Source organism: Rhinoderma darwinii, chromosome 1 (genome assembly GCF_050947455.1).
Source record: "Rhinoderma darwinii isolate aRhiDar2 chromosome 1, aRhiDar2.hap1, whole genome shotgun sequence".
NCBI lineage: Eukaryota > Metazoa > Chordata > Amphibia > Anura > Rhinodermatidae > Rhinoderma > Rhinoderma darwinii.
The window spans coordinates 649,176,734-649,194,213 of NC_134687.1; the positions used below are offsets into that span (position 1 = coordinate 649,176,734).

The window sequence follows — 17,480 nt, forward strand, 5'->3', positions numbered from 1 at the left end:
ATTATCCACCGTTAGACCAGCCTCTCCTCTTATTGTATAATCGCTGAACCCAACATGCTGAATAATTATTACGCTAATCCAACGCCTTTCTGCACCACTGATATAAGTGGTACATCATCAGGGATTATTATTGTTTTAGATTGTTCCTGCCGGCTCGCACGGTTCTGTGCTGAATCAACCTCCCGGCTCGTGCACGACTCTGATACAATGGTCGCCTTTATTTTAATCATTCTATTCAGGCAGTAAATCACACCTATGTTTTTATCCAAAAGTTCAAAATAGTCATGTTCCTCAGTCCCCAACGATGTTATGATGTCGTACCCGCATTTTAGAGCTTTGAAAATTCTTGCAAATAAAAGCAAAACTGTACAAATTTGACGTGGGTTTTGTGAAGTCACATCATAATGCCACGATTTCCTGTGTGACGTGAGAACCCTGTACATGCAACTTTTCAGTTATTATTGAGAAATACTTGCAGTAAACTGACATCTAGAGCAAAGTGCACATGGGTGTCAAAAAAATACTGGGACTTCAGAAAAAAAATTATAACAAAGCAGACAGAGATGCAAGAAGCTACTGCAAGGATTACATGAGAGAGTTCAGCCAGGCTAGGAGTACATGGAGCTTTAGCAGAGAGAGGCACCCCCATTTTCTGCAGTCTGTCTACTCTTCTCTTCTCTGTAACTAGAGACTGAATTTACAGGACAACCGAGGGTTGACAGTAAATTATAGAAAAGGAGTCACCTAGTGGCAGTAACTTCATACAGATTTTGCAAGGATAAAGCAAAAATTTTTGGAAGAAATCAAATAGCAAAATTGCTAGATATCAGGTATACTATTAGATTAACACAAGTTTTTAATGAAAAGTTATTGTCCATTTAAAGTGTTTTTCAAAGATTTATAAGGCTGGAATTAGGCATTCAATTTTTGGGGCAGTATTTGGTTCAGTTTTTTGAGCCAAAGCAGTGGTGGTTTTGAGGGAATGGCTCATACCTTTCCTTCCTGCTGGATCCACTTCTGATTGACTATAAAAAAAAAAACTGCATGCAGCCTAATAGGTCATAAATGTGTCTACTTTGTAGTTTGAAAAATATAAAGATCACAAAATCTATTTTTGATCCTAACAGCAGATGCCAGAAACTTCATGTTTTCGATAAATTATGAAGTAGAAGATGAAGAGATCAAGCAGCATTCTTCAAGAGAAAACCACACTACCATTAATGTACATCCAGGACTTCACAGTAAATATCTATCACATAATTCCCCAAATCATGAGGATCCTTCTCCTGACCAATCACAGATTGTTACCACAAGTATAGCTCAGAAAGGGGGTAAAAGGTTTCAATGTGGTAAAGAGTTTACAGAAATTTCAGGTCTTTTAAAGCACAGAATAATTCACACAGGAGAGAAGCTGTATTCTAGTTCAGAATCTGGTAAATATTTTAAACATAAATCAAGCCTTACTACACATACGAGAAGCCACACAGGGATGAAGTCCTATTTATGTTCAGGATGTGGGAAGTGCTATAGAGATAAAACACATCTTACTTTACATGAGAGAAGTCACACAGGAGAGAAGCCGTATTCATGTTCAGAATGTGGGAAATGTCTTACAGAAAAATCACATCTTGTTACACATGAGAGAATTCACGATGGAGAGAAGCCGTATTCATGTTCGGAATGCGGAAAATGTTTTACACAAAAATCGCATCTTGTTACACATCAGAGAAGTCACACAGGAGAGAAGCCGTATTCATGTTCAGAATGTGGTAAATGCTTTACACAAAAATCAAGTATTGCTAAACATGAGAGAATTCACACAGGAGAGAAGCCATATTCATGTTCAGAATGTGGGAAATGTTTTACAGAAAAATCGCATCTTGTTACACATCAGAGAAGTCACACAGGAGAGAAGCCGTATTCATGTTCAGAATGTGGTAAATGCTTTACACAAAAATCAAGTCTTGTTACACATAAGAAAAGTCACACAGGAGAGAAACCGTATTCATGTTCAGAATGTGGAAAATGTTTTACAGAAAAATATAATCTTTTTACACATGAGAGAATTCACACAGGAGAGAAACCGTATTCATGTTCAGAATGTGGGAAATGCTTTACACAAAAATCAAGTCTTGTTACACATAAGAAAAGTCACACAGGAGAGACACCATATTCATGTTCAGAATGTGGGAAATGTTTTACAGAAAAATCAAATCTTGTTAAACATGAGAGAAGTCACACAGGAGAGAAATCATATTCATGATGTGATTTTATAGATAAATCACATCTTGTTGCACATGAGAGAAGTCACACATTAGAGAAGCCATAATAATGTTCAGAATGTGGGAAATGCTTTTTATGAAAATCAAATCCTGCTAAACATGAGAAAATTTACAGAGGGGAGAAGTCGTATTGTTCAATGTATAGAAAATGTTTTACATGGAAATAAAATGTTTAAATTCATCAAAAAAAATGGCATAAACTATACTTGTTTGGAAAGTGGGAAAAGCTATAGGAGCATTTTTTTATTTTTAACTCATCAGTTTATTCACAAACTATAACCCTTTGGCTACGCGCAGCCAATTACGGCCTTATGAACACAGCCCCATTTTTTTTCATCTGATGTGTCACTTTGTGAGATTAATTTAAACGTCCTTTAACCTTTTCCGATATCTGCCGTGTAGATACAGCAATGTTGGAAAAGCATTTCCACAAACCGCGGTACATGTATGACAGGGAGTCTGCACCATCACCAGTGGGTGTCAGCTGTACAGTCCTGGACAAAAGTTTTGAAAATGACACAAATTTTGGTTTTCACAAAATTTGCTGCTTCAGTTTTTATAGCGGCAATTTGCATTAACTCTAGATGAAGAGTGATCAGATGAATTGTAATTAATTCTAAAGTTATTCCTTGCCAGGACAATTAACGTAATCATAAAAACCCAATTTCCACTGCATTTCAGCCCTGCCACAATATGACCTGCTAACATCATTTCCGTGATGTTCTCGTTATCTCAGGAGAAAGTGTTAACGAGGACAAGTCAGATGATATCACTGTGTCATGCTTATTTAATTATAAGAGAAGATTGGTTGCTTTAAAGGGGGATGGATTTTTAACATGTCCCTTCTGCCCATTAAGGATGGTGGCGTGATGACATAGGAACATCTGCACGCGTGCGTGACTGTGCTCTCCCAGTGATACTCTCTCTTACATGCTGAGCACCGCCAATGCCATGCACTGCTAGCCTCCAGAGGCCACTGCTCAAGATCCTGGGGTGACCCCTGGAGTGTGTGGTAAACTTGAGCGGGATTGACAGCCCTGACCCTGAATTTGTCCAATTCCTTTTTTAAATGTATGCGGTGCCGGTTTGCTGTGGCATCACAGATATCTTGGCTGCCCTGCTGTGATACTGCCGCTACTGTGCTATTGTCTCTGTGCTGCTCCACCTTTACTACACTGTACTGCTTCATTTGTGTTGCCCCCACCTATGATTGTTCACCTGGCCTCCCTGTAGCTAGGGGATTAATCCATTTTAGGGTCTGAGTTTGTAGTGTCCTGAACTTTTAACTTGACTGCATTTGAGGAATAGGTTGCTAAACCTTAAAAACAAACCACTAGATAAGCTATATATCTATATTTTATACATGCTAGACTGCTCTCATTAGGAAACAGTTGGCTAAATACTTGTGATAAAACCTGGGACAAATGTACATTGAATTTTCATGAAGGTTATTTTTCTACATGAAGTCCTTTTATGTGCATAGTGTCACGTTGGGTTTGTGGACCCACTGGGCCATACCACCTTGGCAGCATGGCAGCTGGCCAACAGGGCACAGGTCAATGTCTATAGTTCTTATGGGGTACCTGTGGCCGCTCGGACAGTAGCAAGCCAGTACTCGACCAGGATAGTACGGAATGCAGGGAACAGGAACACACTAGGAGGCCATCACATAGACAAACTTAGGAAACAACAACAACGCTCAGGCATAGAAGCAAAGGCCTGAACCCTTCTTATAGTTCAGGGACTCGCGGGTTCAAAGGTCATCAAAGTCCGGTGCACGCTGCCCCTTTAAGAGTGGGTATGAGCGTACGTGCGCACCCTACGGGATCCGGCTGAGTGGGTGAGTGGAAGGGAGCGCTGGCGTCACCTGAGGAGGAGGCTGGGTCCAGCGCTTGCCGACACGTGGCTGCGGCTTTCAGGGGGAGATTGGAGCTGACGGTCCGCAGCCACGGATATGACAGTATTCCCCCCTCTTACGCCCCCTCTTCTTGGGACCAGAGCGAGAGAGAAACTTCTTCAGAAGAGTGGGAGCATTGAGGTTCTCTGGCTCCCAGGACCTCTCTTCAGGACCAAACCCCCTCCAATCCACCAAATAAAAAGTCTTTCCTCTAACTCTCGGTGTCCAAGATCTACTTAACCTCAAAGAAGGTGTCTGAAGGACCGCTGGAGGCGACCGCAGGGCTAGGAGTCTTGGTATAGTGGTTCAGAACCACCGGCTTCAGGAGGGAAACATGGAAGGCGTTGGGGATCTTGAGGGTAGGAGGCAGCCGAAGCTTGTAGGCGACAGGATTGATCTGCTGTAGGATCTCGAATGGACCGAGGAACCTGGGAGCAAATTTGTGCGATGGTAACCTTAGTCGGATATTCCTAGAAGACAGCCAGACCTTCGTGCCAGGAAGGAATTGAGGAGGCTCTCTTCTCCTTGTGTCAGCCTTCCGTTTCATGCGGTCGACTGCCATTAGGATGGAAGATCGAGTCTGCTTCCAGATCTGCAGGAAGTCTCTAAAAGCGGATTCAGCCGCTGGTACCTCGGAAGTATCGGGCACCGGGAGAGGAATTTGTGAATGTTGGCCGTAGACAATGAAGAACGGTGTATTCGTTGTGGACTCGCTGGTGTGATTATTATATGAGAACACGGCCCACAGAAGCAACTGCATGCAGTCATCATGCTGCTTGGAGATGAAGTGGCGTAGGTAGTTCTCCAAGATCTGATTGATCCTCTCGACCTGGCCATTGGACTGAGGATGGTAGGCTGATGAAAAGTCCAACTTCACACCAAGGAGTCCGCAGATGGCCCTCCAGAACTTCCAGGTGAACTGAACCCCACGATCAGACACAATATGCTGCGGCAAGCCATGCAGGCGGAAGATGTGTTGCTTGAACAGCTTGGCCAGCTGAGGAGCAGAAGGAAGACCGGTCAGAGGAACAAAGTGGGCCATCTTAGAAAATCGATCCACCACCACCCAGACAGTACTGCATCCGGCAGAGAGGAGCAGGTCCGTAATAACGTCCATAGCTATATGCTGCCAGGGAGCATTGGACACAGGCAATGGCTGGAGCAGACCAGCAGGTCTGAAGTGAGCGACCTTGTTGGCTGCACATACTGAACAGGAAGAAACAAATTCCATAATGTCCTTGGGCAGCGTGGGCCACCAGAATTGACGAGCAATCAGATCCCGGGTCTTACGGACCACCGCGTGACCTGCCAGTCTAGAGGAGTGTCCCCAGCGGAAGATTCTTCCACGATCAGCCAGGCGCACAAAAGTCTTCCCTGGAGGAATATCCCCAACTTGCAGGGGATTGACAGAGACAATGCAAGACGGATCAATAATGTTCTGTGGAATCTCCATGGTGTCTTCTGTCTCGAAAGACCTGGACAAAGTATCGGCCCTCACATTCTTGTCGGCCGGGCGATAATGGAGCTCAAACTGGAACCTGGTAAAGAACAGTGACCACCTGCCCTGATGAGGGTTCAGCCGTTGGGCTGTCTGGAGGTAGGTCAGATTATTGTGGTCCGTAAAAATTAGGATCGGATGAACTGCGCTCTCTAGTAGATATCTACACTCCTCCAGAGCCAATTTGATGGCCAGTAATTCCCGATCCCCAATCGAGTAGTGGCATTGTGCGGAAGAGAAGAGCTTAGAGAAATATCCACATACCATTGACTTGCCCTTGGGACCTCTGTGGAACAGGAGTTCACCAACACCGACTGAGGATGCTTCCACCTCCAACGAGAACTGCAGAGAGACATCCGGATGATGGAGGATAGAGGCTGACGTGAAGGCACTCTTTAGGCTATTGAATGCGGGCTCTGCCTTGGGAGTCCACACCTTGGCGTTCATGTCCTTCTTAGTGAGGTTAGAGATAGGAGAAGTTAGTGAGAAGTTTGGAATAAACTGTCTGTAAAAATGGGTGAATCCCAGAAAGCGCTGTATGGCCCTCAAGCTTTGAGGGCGTGTCCACTCCAGGACAGACTTTACCTTTTCAGGATCCATCTCGAGACCTCGATTCGAGACGATGTAGCCCAGGAAGGGTAGAGCATCTTTTTCAAATACGCACTTCTCCAATTTGGCATACAGACGATTCTCCCTTAACCACAGCAAAACTTGACGGACATGTCTCTAAATGAGTCATAGGATCTGGAGAAAAAAATCAAGATATCTTCAAGATAGACCACAACACATACATAGAGGAGGACACGGAAAATGGAATTAACGAACTCCTGGAAGACCGCGGGAGCATTACACAAGCCGAGGTGTATTACTAGATATTCATAGTGTCCATCACAGGTTTTAAATGCAGTCTTCCATTCGTCACCCTGGCGAATCCGGACTAGGTTGTAAGCCCCGCACAGGTCTAGTTTAGAAAAAATCTTGGCACCACGTATACGATCAAACAGTTCAGAGATCAGTGTCAACGTATATTTATTCTTCACCATGATCTGTTTGAGACCTCGGTAGTCAATACAAGGACGAAGAGAGCCATCTTTCTTTTTGACGAAGAAGAACCAGGCTCCTGCCGGGGAGGAAGACTTCCGTATGAAGCCCCTCTCCAGGTTCTCTTTCACATAGGTGGACATGGACAGAGTCTCTGGCAAGGAGAGAGGATATACCCTACCACAGGGAAGGGATGCACCAGGAATCAGTTCGATAGGGCAGTTATACGCCCGATGTGGGGCAATGTCTCCGCCTCCCTCTTGCTGAAGATGTCAGAGAATGCAGCATAATGACCCGGCAATCCTGCCAATGACCGAGGTAGAGACGGCTGAGCCGAAACAATCTGCACCAGGCATCTAGTTTGACACTCAGGGCCCCACTGGAGAACCGCTCCATAATTCCAGTCCAGAACTGGGGCATGTAGTCGGAGCCAAGACAGGCCCAGCAACACAGAGTTAATGGCTTTGGATAGTACATAGAATGACAGAAGTTCGGAGTGAAGAGCCCCTACCTGGAGCCTCAGCGGCTTGGTCACACTAATAACTGGGTCTGGCAGAGGTAGTCCATTTACCGAAGCAACTGTCAACGGGCTCTCCAGAGGGTGGGGGGTAATTGAAGAAGGTCCACCAGGTCTCTACGGATGAAATTAGCAGCGGATCCAGAGTCCAGATACGCGGAGACCTGATGTGTTCTCTCGCCGGACACTATGGTCACAGGTATGGACAATTTAGGCGGAAGTCCTTTCTTACCAAAGGTTGTCACTCCTAGCAACCCTAGGCTTTGGGGACACAGGCGCACAAGATGGCCACAGAGGCCGCAATATAGACAGAGTCCTGCAGTGAGTGTGCTTTGTCTCTGTTGGGTGGATAGCTTACATTGGTTCATCCTCACAGACTCCTTAGGAGGATCGACATCTGAGGACCGTAGGGGTTGCTGCAAAGTAGGAAACAGACTAGGAAGGCCTCCCTCCCGACGAATCTCTCTGAGGCGTTCTCGGATCCGTATATCAATTTAGGCGGACCGAACGATGAGGTCATCCAGGGTAGATGGCAGATCTCAAGCCGCAAGTTCGTCCTTAATTTTAGGAGCCAGTCCATGCCAGAATGCAGCCACCAGGGCCTCATTGTTCCATAATAGCTCTCCCGCCAGGGTGCGGAAGTGGATGGCGTACTCACGGAGGTGTTTCCTTGGCCTAGGCTAATCAAAGATGCCGCTGCAGATGAGACCCGGCCAGGCTCCTCAAACACCATGCGAAAAGTCCGGAGAAAGCCCTGGAAGTCACGGGTCTCTGGTCATGGCCTCTCTCTCAGATAGGGTTCACCCATGCAAGAGCCTTGCCAGTTAGGAGAGATGATGAACGTGACCCTTGCGCCTTCAGACGAAAAGGTCTGGCACTGATTCAAAAATCCTCGACAGGTACTTGCGTCTCCATCATAGCGGTCAGGAAGTGGCAAAGAAAAATGCAGGTCAACACTGCCAAAAGCTGTAGTTTGAGGAGCAACACTGCCAGGAGGTATAGTAGGAGGAACGGCAGCTTGTGCCTCCTGTCGACGTGCAAGAATGTTCAACGCCTGGAGGAGTTGGTCCTGTTGAGACCGGTGGTCTAGCATATCCGCCCGCATCTCTTGAGATGTCGTCATGGTCTTGAATCGACCAGCGGGGTCCATGGCCTGAGCATACTGTCCCGTTGGGTTTGTGGACCCACTGGGCTGTACCGCCTTGGCGGTATGGCAGCAGGGCGCAGGTTAATGTCTATAGTTCATATAGGATACCTGTGGCAGCAACAAGGCAGGCTCGGCTGGGACTAGGCAGCAGGCAGACGCTAGGCGTAGTGACGCAGGTCAGGCTTGGTATACAGCACGGCACGACTTAGGCTCAGCACAGTACTCGACCAGGATAGTACGGAATTTAGGGAACAGGAGCACACTAGGAGGCCATCACAAACTTAGGAAACAACAACAATGCTCAGGCATAGAAGCAAGGGCCTGAACCCTTATAGTTCAGGGACTCATGGGTTCAAAGGTCATCAAAGTCCGGGGCGTGCTCTGCCCCTTTAAGAGCGGGCACGAGCGTGCGCGCGCACCCTACGGGATCTGGCTGAGGTGAGTGGAAGCGAGCGCTGGGGTCTCCTGAGGAGGATGCTGGGGCCAGCGCTTGCCGACTCGTGGCTGCAACTGTCAGGGGGAGATTGGAGCTGACGGCCCACAGCCACAGATATGACACATAGTCTGCAATGGTCCGCCGCAATAGCCGGTAACAGTGTGCAATAGTGATCTAGATCAAGCTTTTCATCTCAGTGATTGGATGCTACAGATGACGAAATACAAAATAAAAGCTGGGTCAATATCTCTGATAAGTCTCGGATAAATGTGCATTGAATCATCACGAGGTTAATACATGCATTAAATTCTTTAGCTACCTAAAGTGTGCAACAGCTTGCAATGGCCAGCAGTGAATCTCATTGTATTTCTGTCACATATCTTTTCTGGGGACTGATCTTTGCCTTGTAAATGTGATATACAGGATATAAGGAGCAGAAAATCTCTGAAACTTTTTAATTATTACATACTCTATATGTGCTCCAGACGAACGTTAGGTAAAAAGAATGTGGTAAATGACAAGAGAAGCAGAAAGGCCTTGATCCACAAAAAATGGCCCCAAAAACGAATATTAAAAAAATCATGGTGTCAAGAAGGACAGTGAAGAAGCCACTTCTCACCAAGAAAAACATCAAGGACAGACTGACATTCTGCAGGAAGTAGAGGAATTGGACTGCAGAGGATCGGGGTAAAGTTATTTTCTTTGATGAAGCCCCCTTCAGACTGGGACATCTAGAAGAATTATTGTCCAGGGAAGAAAAGGTAAGCGCTACCATGAGTTCTGTGTCATGCTAACATAAAGCATCCTGAGATCATTCATGCGTGGGGTTGCACAATTTTGCCTGGGAACACTTCCATGAATAAAGAATGGGATCTAAACAACTTCTCCCAACCATCCAGGAGCAATTTGGTAATGATCAATGTGTTTTCCACCATGATGGAGCATCATGTCACATAGCAAAAGTGATAACTATGTGGCTCGGTGAACAAACATTTACATTTTGGGTCCATGGCCAGGAAACTCCCCAAATCTCAATCCATTGAGAATCTGTGGTCAACCCTCAAAAAGCGGGTGGACAAACAAAACCATAGAAACTCAACTATTCTCTTTCTTTCAACAACTGATCCCTGCCCAGGTCGAAATGTCGTACACCAATGTAGAAAAAAATCTTACTTTACTCACCCTCTCGAAAAGGTTTATTGTCTATGTTGTATAGTACTCTTAATACACCACCTCCTGATGCTAAACTTGCATACATGCTAAAATGGGAGGAGGACATGGGCACCACACTCTCTCCTGCACAATGGAGACAGTGCTGTGACACGATCAGGGTAGTTGGCAAGTTTCCCTGGTTGAGACAACGATACAACTTCTGCATAGAGCATAATATGTCCCAGAGCGCCTCCATGCCATTTATCCTACGGTTCCTGCCAGTTTTAGAAGATTTGCTTCTGAGGGTACTATGTATCATACATAGTGGTCCTGCCCCCGAGTCTCAATCTTCTGGACAGAAGTCTGTACTTTAATCTCTGACATATGTCAGTTTAGAGTCCCGAAACGATTACCCACATGTTTATTGGGGGCTATCCCTCCCCGGATTCCCAACTCAAAATTTAAGCTTGCCCAATATATTTTACTAGCAGCTAGCATATACATAGCTTCACAGTGGTGTACTGTAGGTTTTAATTTTTCTGCTGTTATTAGCAGAATTAATCGTATAGATATATATGAGAAGTTAGAGGCCATAAGAACTGACTCATTTGAACTCTATCGTACGGTCTGGGACCCATGGCTCTCTGCCTCTCATGCACCTAACTTCCAATATACCATCACTTTGTAAACATTTTGTTTTAATTCCTCTCTATACAGGTGTAATGTACTCTATGGATATAAGGATGCTTTGTTCTTTCTGGAATTAAGTGACTACTTGTGGATGTTGATATCATGGCTCTTGTTTTTGTTTTATTTTTTGTAAATTTATGTATATTGCTCCTTCCTATGTCCCTCCCCACCCCTTTCCTCCATACCGTTGCCCATTTTTAGTAATAACTAATCTCTATTCTATCCCCCTGCATGTGGATTGTTACATTTTTTTTTGTATGCTTCCTGCTTTTCCTTCTTTTCCTTTCCTTTTGAAACTAAAAACACAGAAATTGTGATAAAGTACAAGCACTGATTAGGCAATAATGGGCCATCAGTCAGGATTTGGCCCAGAAGTTGATATCCAGCATGCCACAGCAAATTACACAAGTCTTGAAAAAGAAGGGTCAACGCTGTAAATATTGAGTTTTTGCATAAACTTGATGTATTTGTCAATAAAAGTGTGAAAACTTATAAAATCCATTTAATTGTACTTCAGTTACCATAGAAACATCCGACTAAAAGATCTAAAAACACTGAAGCAGCAGACTTTGTGAAAACCCAAATTTGTGTTGGTTTCAAAACTTTTGGTTAGTACTATATAGTACAGCTGGCACTCTGCTGTAATGGTTAGAATCGGATCTAGCGCCGATTCTGGCTATTTAACCCCTTAGATGCCGGGATCAATAGTGACCATGGCATTTATGTGATTAGAACACTTCCCCTCCCCCCGCGATGCAATTGCGCATTGTTGCTTTGCAGCAGGAGGCCTAGCAATGGCCTCCGTGATTGTTTCTATGAAAGACAGTTAGTATAAAGCTGACCAGCATAATGAACTGCAATACATATGTATTGCAGTAAGTAGCCTCCTAGTGGGACTGAAAAAGCATACCTGTGCACAAATTGCAATTTTCACATCGCTACATATATTGCGCACTATACTCCTTGAAAAATGCCTTGAGGGGTTACGTTTCCAAAATGGGTTTCTTTTATTTCACCTCAGAGCCACTGAAATTGTGAACCAATGTTCTATTAAATCGCCAAATTTGGCATCAAATGCGCATGGTGCTCTTTCAGTCCTGAGCCCTGTCGTATGTTTAGGCAAAAAGATTAGGGCCACATGTAGGGTGTTTATAAAACCAGGAAAATGGCATAATAATTAAAGAGCTGTCTTTTCACAGTGGCACAAGCTGGGCACAGTATATTGGGCACTGAAATGGCATAATCTTTGTTAAGGACTGAAAAGGATCTGCCAGACACAGCTTCTGTGTCGACGCCCGTAGGTAATCAGTCTGCACCTGCTTCTATGTCTGTGAGACTGACTCCATCTTCCACTACTCAGGATGGCAGGCTTAGGAGTGGGAGAGCCTATCACAGCCTGGCCAGACGGTGCTAGCTCCCGCCCACTGTCTATTTATACCTGCCTTTCCTTTTCCTCCTTTGCTTGTGATTCTGCTCTGCTGGTTTCCTGGCCCTGCTGCATCTGCTTGAACTACTGATCCTCTGCTTGTTATTGACCTTGGCTTTACTGACCACTCTTCTGCTCTGCGTTTTGTACCTCGCTCATCTCCTGGTTTGACTCGGCTCGTTCACTGCTCTTGTTGCTCACGGTGTTTCCGTGGGCAACTGCCCCATTTCCCTGGCTTCTGTGTACCCTTGTCTGTTTGTCTGTCGTGCACTTATTGAGTGTAGGGACCATCGCCCAGTTGTACCCCGTCGCCTAGGATGGGTCGTTGCAAGTAGGCAGGGACTGAGTGGCGGGTAGATTAGGGCTTACCTGTCTGTCTCCCTACCCCATCATTACAATGACCTTGTGGATGGGATTGATAGCAAATTATCAGTTTTTGCTGATGATACAAAACTTTGTAGGAGCTTTACTATAAAATATTACAGACGTACACACTATCCCTCCATGTTTCACTCACTTGCACCCCATTATCCATTTATTTCTATTGAGGCACTTTACTCATTACTGCCCCCTATATTTCACTTATAGTATTACACTTGCACACACACTATTCATTTATTATTTCTTACTACACATCCCATGCACCACACACCACTCCCCTCAAGACTAGTGGGAGTGGCTATTATTATTTAAAGCACCTGCTCGCCCTTTCATCAGCATTTCTGACCTGGCTGTGTCCATTTGTAAGTATGGCCTTTTTCGGTGTTTTTGTATATGTCCCTGTGTTTTTATCGGTTCTATAAAATATGACAGAAAGATCTAGATAAGCTGCAACATGGGCAAAGACATGGCAGATGAAATTTAATATCAATAATTGTAAAGTAATGCACCTAGGACGCAATAATAGTATTAATTCATATACATTAAATGGAATAAAACTGGGGATAAGGCTCCATGCACACGACAGTATTTTTCATCAGTAATTACTGACAGTAATTACAGACCCATTAATTTCTTTTTTTTTTTAAACAGTGCTGGAGCACGGTAATTTTATTCATGTTTACAATATTCTTTAGATACATTTCAATAGCATAAAAATGCTCTTAAATATCTCCTCCAAACCCACATCTCAGAATCCCCCCAGAAGGGGGGGAGAGAGAGAAAGGAAGAAGAGAAGAAATAAATAAATAAAGACCATAATTACACTATACATGGTAAAACATATCAGTTATTTCCAGACTCAGAGTCCATCAGGAGTAGCCATCGAGACCATTTTCAGTTTGTTGAAAATTTATTATTCCACTATCCGCTAAACACACTTGATAGGTAAAGCATTGATTAACTTTGGCAATTACCATCTGAATAGTCAAACTTGTATCTCCTTTCCAGTTTGAGGCTATTAATGATCTTGCAGCAATTAAGATCTGATTAGCTATCCATCTGCACTCTAAAGGAATACTTTCAAAAAATATATTCAAAATCCCCAACTCAGGTGAAGGTGATACAACTCGCCTTACAAATTCGGGATATAAGAGTAAAAACCTCTTTCCAAAAATGTTTAATTTTGGGACAATCCCACCACATATGTTTTCAATTTGCCATTACGTTACGTTTTCTCCAACACATGCCCAAGTATTCTGGGTACATCTTTTTTTTTCAATGGGGACAAATGCCACCTTAGTTGGGTCTTTTTTGTGGCTTCTATATAATTAATGCAGAGAGAGTATTTATTGCCTTGTTTTATTGCTTGAAGCCAAACACTCACAGTGGATAGCGATTATCGAAATCCTTTTCCCAGCTCAACATAAAGGTAAACTTCTCTTTGGCTCTGGAGTTAATGATATTGCTATAAATAACCAAAATACCTCCTTTCATTTTCTGATCCTAGTGAAGGTAACCACTATACCCATGCGGTGTGCCACCTACTGTACTTATTTTTTTAGTTAGCCCCAAGCCCTTTAGAAGAGAGTGAAGTCTCTGATAGGAAAATATCTGTGAATTTGGTATATTGTATACTTTCTTCAGTTCCCCAAATGTCTTCATTTTACCTTCTTCACATATTTCCCCCAAGGACTGTATTCCATGTTGTTCCCAGACCTGGAAATTTAAATCCGATAGAACTTCTTTTAAGTGGTTTAATTGAATATCTTTCAATTCGATCTTTAAACCCATCTCTTTTAGGGTATACTTAATCCACATTTTTAGAGCAATCTTATTTGATTCTAAACCGGTATCAATCTTTTTCGTTTTATCCAACCAATAGTTTAAAAGCATTGCTATAAGTGAGATTTTTTTTAACTGCATCCATTCAATCTGAACCCACGGTTCATCAGTATATTCAAGCCAGTAATATTTTAGAGGCTTCAGTAATGCTGCTATTTCATAAGCCCCTATATCTGGTACCCCCATGCCTCCTCTATTCATATGACTAAACATAATGTGATTATAAATTATTGACCGTTTATATCCCCAGATAAATTTAAGGATTTGTGAGTTTAATTCCGTAGATAATGATTTAGGAAAGAACAGCGGAATACATCTGAATGCGTATAGTATTAGGGGTAATATATTCATCTTAATTATATTAATTCTTGGTATCCATGAGAGACTAACTCTCTTATATTTAATTGATTCCTCCGAAATCTTATTTTTTAACTGGGTTATGTTATATAATGTCACGGTCTGTGTGTATGTGGACCACCTAGGCTCCATCGCCATAACAGGGAGGCAGCTGGCCAAACCACAGTGCACCCCAGCAACACAAAGTCCTGCACAAGGGTACCTGAATAGTCCAGACAGTGCCCGAGGCTTTAGCACGGATGGAAGTGGGTGCAGTAGGTTACGCCAGACGTGGCAGATGACAAGTGCAGCATGTTGCTCCTGATGTGGCGGATCACTTTGGACGCGGAAGATGGCACTGGACGTGGCAGATGACAGCAGGTGCAGCACTTTGTGCCAGACGTGGTCGGATCACACTGGACGTGGAAGATGACAGAGGACGTGGCAGATGACACAGGATGTGGCAAATGACAACATGTGCAGTAGATACGACTCCAACACTAGTAGGCACAGGAACACAGCACAGGATACAGGAACAGGTAACAGGGCACGGGTGACAACTGGAACAGGAAAACACTAGGGACCATTTGCAAGACAGACTTTGGATACACTAACAACGCTCAGGCAAGGATCAGAAGGGCAGGGCCCTTCTTATAGTCCAGGAAATCATTGGCAGTTGACGATGATGATTTCCACATGTGCGCGCACTGGCCCTTTAAGGCGCGCACCTTATGGAACACAGCGGACCTGTAAAGGATCTGCCAGACACAGCTTCTGTGTCGACGCCCGTAGGTAATCAGTCTGCACCTGCTCCTATGTCTGTGAGACTGACTCCATCTTCCACCACACAGCATGGCAGGCTTAGGAGTGGGAGAGCCTATCACAGCCTGGCCAGACGGAGCTAGCTCCCACCCACTCTCTATTTATACCTGCCTTTCCTGTTCCTCCTTTGCTTGTGATTCTGCTCTGCTGGTTTCCTGGCTTTGCTGCAGCTTCTTGAACTACTGATCCTCTGCTTGTTATTGACCTTGGCTTACTGACTACTCTCCTGCTCAGCGTTTTGTACCTCGCTCACTCTTGGTTTTGACTCGGCTCGTTCACTGCCCCATTTCCCTGCTTCTGTGTACCCTTGTCTGTTTGTCTGTCGTGCACTTATTGAGTGTAGGGACCGTCGCCCAGTTGTACCCCGTTGCCTAGGACGGGTCGTTGCAAGTAGGCAGGGTGTAATGTCCGTGGCAGCGGGCTGTCAGCTCCAGCCTCCCGCTGACAGCCGCAGCCACGAGTCGGCAAGCGCTTGCCCCAGCCTCCTCGTCAGGAGACGCCAGCGCTCGCATCCACTCACCTCCGCCGGAGCCTGCAGGGTGCGCGCGCATGCTCGTCCCCGCTCTTAAAGGGGCAGCGCGCGCACCAGACATCTTGAACAACCTTTGACCCGTGAGTACCCTGGGCTATAAGAGGGGTCCAGCCCCCTAGTTCGATGCCTGAGCGTTGTTAGTTTTCCCAGTCTGTCTTGCAAATGGTCCCTTAGTGTTTCCCGTTCCTGTTGTTACCCGTACCTTGTTCCCCGTTCCTGTTTCCCGTGCTTTGCCCTAGTATCAAGTCGTGCCACGTCCTGTGTCATCTGCCACATCCAGAGGAATCTGCCACGTCCTGTGTCATCTACCACGTCTGGAGGAATCCGCCACGTCCTGTGTCGTCTGCCACGTCTGGAGGAATCCACCACGTCCTGTGTCATCTGCCACGTCTAGAGGAACCCGCCACGTCCTGTGTCATTGCCACGTCCGGAGGAATCCGCCACGTCATGTGTTATCTGCCACGTCCGGAGGAATCCGCCACGTCTGCGCAACTTGCGGCTCCTGTGTCATCCGCCACGTTTGGCGCCATCTGCTGCACCCATCTCATCTGTGCCAGAGCTGCGACCACCATCTGGACTATTCAGGTAACCTTGTGCGGGACATTGTATTTCTGGGGTGTTCTGTTGTTTGGCCAGCTGCCTCCCCGCTGCGGCGGTACGGCCTAGTCGGTCCACTAACCCGCTCCGCGACAGTACGCTCAGGCCATGGACCCCGCTGGTCAACCTGAGATGTTGACTACACAAGCCATGCTGGCTGAGATGGAGGATCTCCAGTCACGACAAGACCAGCTCCTCCTGTCAGTGAACGCCATAGCCCATCGGCTGCTTGCTTCGTCCACAGTCATCACCGCACCCGTTCCTGCGGTTCCGCCTGCTACACTTCCTGTTGTACTGGTACCAACCCCCTGTGTTTCTTGCCGCTACCTCCACGCTATGAAGGAGATCCGAGGTCCTGCAGGGGATTTTTGAATCAGTGCCTGATCCATTTCAGACTAAATGCCAGGTCCTTCTGTTCGGATGACGTCAGGATCGCCTTCATCATCTCTCTCCTTACTGGCAAAGTCCTGGCATGGGCCAATCCTCTGTGGGAACATCAGGGACCAGAGACCCGGGACTTGCAGTGCTTCTTACAGACCTTCCGCTCGATCTTTGAGGAACCTGGGAGAGTTTCTTCGGCTGCTGCATCCTTGCTGACCCTACACCAGGGAGACCTCTCCGTGGGCGAGTATGCCATTCAGTTTCGTATCCTGGCTGCTGAGTTGACCTGGAACAACGAGGCTTTGGTGGCTACATTCTAGCAGGGACTGTCTTCAGGGATCAAGGACGAGCTGGCTGCTCGCGATCTGCCATCTACCCTGGACGATCTTATTCTACTCGCCTCCTGTGTCGACATGAGGATCCGGGAACGTTCCCAAGAGGTTCTCCGGGGGAGAAAACTTCCCAGGCTGGATTCTGCTGTCCTGCAATCCTCCTCAGTCGTC

At 45.6% G+C, this 17,480-nt stretch overlaps 1 protein-coding gene across 1 annotated transcript in view; it reads left to right on the plus strand.

Annotated features, from left to right (window-relative positions):
* The window catches only part of LOC142655905 (uncharacterized), a 523,874-nt gene extending 521,477 nt beyond the window's left edge, over nucleotides 1–2,397 (plus strand). The window contains exon 10 of the mRNA XM_075830625.1: nucleotides 1,561–2,397. Coding sequence (XP_075686740.1) covers nucleotides 1,561–2,263 — 703 coding nt within the window. The 3' untranslated portion in view covers nucleotides 2,264–2,397. The remainder of the gene's footprint in view (nucleotides 1–1,560) is intronic.
* Nucleotides 2,398–17,480: the final 15,083 nt, after the last annotated feature.